At 38.0% G+C, this 1,840-nt stretch overlaps 1 protein-coding gene across 1 annotated transcript; it reads left to right on the forward strand.

Moving 5' to 3' along the window:
• Nucleotides 1-226: 226 nt before the first annotated feature.
• LOC113890442 (small proline-rich protein 2E-like) lies at nt 227-846 on the forward strand. Its single transcript, XM_027538327.1, has one exon. It carries the CDS (start codon nt 241-243, stop codon nt 457-459), a length of 219 nt encoding a protein of 72 aa, XP_027394128.1. The 5' UTR covers nt 227-240; the 3' UTR covers nt 460-846.
• Nucleotides 847-1,840: the final 994 nt, after the last annotated feature.

The following is a 1,840-nucleotide window of genomic DNA, read 5'->3' on the forward strand; positions in this document are numbered from 1 at the left end:
ATTTTCTTTAGAAAATTTGTATGAGCAAAGAGAAGGTTTTCTCTAGGCTGATGAAACAATTTCCTAAGAGAGCAAGACAAGCCAGAAATTCATTAAATGGAATTAAAGAAATTAAAGCACATTCTTAGAGATTGGCTCCTAGCTGATGGTATTACATAATTTTTGCCATGTCCTTCTTTAGGAATTCCTTCTTGTGAACACTATCATGTAATTTCTTTCAGATTCTAAGATTCCAGAAAGATGTCTCAGCAGCAGCAGCAGTGCAAGCAGCCCTGCCAGCCACCTCCAGTAGTGTGCCCACCGAAATGCCCTGAGCCTTGCCCACCTCCAAAGTGCCCTGAGCCATGCCCACCTCCAAAGTGCCCTGAGCCATGCCCACCTCCTCAGTGCCAGCAGAAATGCCCTCCTGTGCCACCTCCCCAACAATGCCAAGAGAAGTGCCCACCCAAGTGCAAGTAACAACATCAGCTTTTATCTGGATCAGGAAAGGATAAGGACAGTTGACTCACCTAGCTCCACAGCTCTACCTTTGCCTTCTCTTCAAATCCCATCATGGATACAGAAGGAGCTTCTCCACCCTTCAGCCAGTAATATGCCTGTGGCGATTTCAGACAGCTAGAGGTTTCCTTTCTGAGGTTGCTATACTGCTTTGCTCTTGGAAGTGCCCAAGAAAGCATCACAGAGCTTCAGAAGGAAGAACAGCAGCTCTTCTCCTGGGTCCCATCAGAGGATTCTCTCACTGTCTTCTGTGTCTGTCATCTGGGCAGGGGTTTCTACAGGCTGGGAAATTGTTACTTATCCTCTACCTCCTGAATAAAGTAGAATTCCTTTGTGTGATGTTAAAAATGCTTTCTTTATTTTAAAAGTTGCTTTTAACAATACTATATAATTGTTGTGGTTTATTTGTATTCTTTGATATCAAGGTTCAGGATCTCACAATCATTGTTGCCTGAATTTTGAGTGACATAACAGGTTATATTTATATAATTTCTAATCCATATTACTTATTTAATTGAAGATTGATTAATTTGAGAAATTTTAAACTCCTCAAGATTTTTGCTTCTTTACTAAAAAGTGGGGAAAATCTTAGATATATTGCTCACTCGTCTGGGGCATACAAATTAAATGAATGTGTTTAGTTTAGTTGGCACATTGCTAGATGCAGAGTTAGCACTTAGCGAGGCAGTAAATCATCATTGTCTTAGTCATTACCAGCATCACTACTATCATTGGCATCACCACCATACTTGTTCCAGCAGGACAGTGGCTCAAACATAATTAGTATAGCAAACAGAAAGAAATTCTCAAACTTTGTTACTCTTTCCTAATTTGTTGTTCTTTTTCTTCTTCATTAACCTTATTATTAATGTGATATTGCAAATATAGAATTTGGGGTAATTACTGGAATATTTTTGCATAAGATTATAGTGGTTTTTAAAATATAAGTAGTAGAGAAGAAAGAGAAATTTGAAAAAAAATGATCTTTACCAGACAAAGTGCTGTCTCCTCTCCGTGTGTACCACCTGCTCTTCTTTCTCCAACAACTAATCCATGGTCTGTCTATATTTTTTCACCTCTGAGACTACTTTTTTACTGAAGAACACACTGGTTTTTGCAATGTTTAGATTTGTAAAATTACTGTTGCTGTGTACCTTTCTTTTATAAGTGCTTAGCCTACTATCAAGTAAGCTGGGAAATGAGGGATATTTTCTTTAAGTATATCTTTTTTGTGGCTCTAAGCTTCCACTTAGAGAATAGTTAAGTCACACCACAAACTCCACACACACTAATGAATAGGATACTATTTTTAAAAGAAATAAAGTCTTTGTGTTAAATCATA

Source organism: Bos indicus x Bos taurus, chromosome 3, assembly GCF_003369695.1.
Source record: "Bos indicus x Bos taurus breed Angus x Brahman F1 hybrid chromosome 3, Bos_hybrid_MaternalHap_v2.0, whole genome shotgun sequence".
Classification (NCBI taxonomy): domain Eukaryota; kingdom Metazoa; phylum Chordata; class Mammalia; order Artiodactyla; family Bovidae; genus Bos; species Bos indicus x Bos taurus.

Bases quoted from the DNA above. Each gene is read 5' to 3' on its own strand.
- LOC113890442 (XM_027538327.1), top strand. From the start codon at position 241: ATGTCTCAGCAGCAGCAGCAGTGCAAGCAGCCCTGCCAGCCACCTCCA.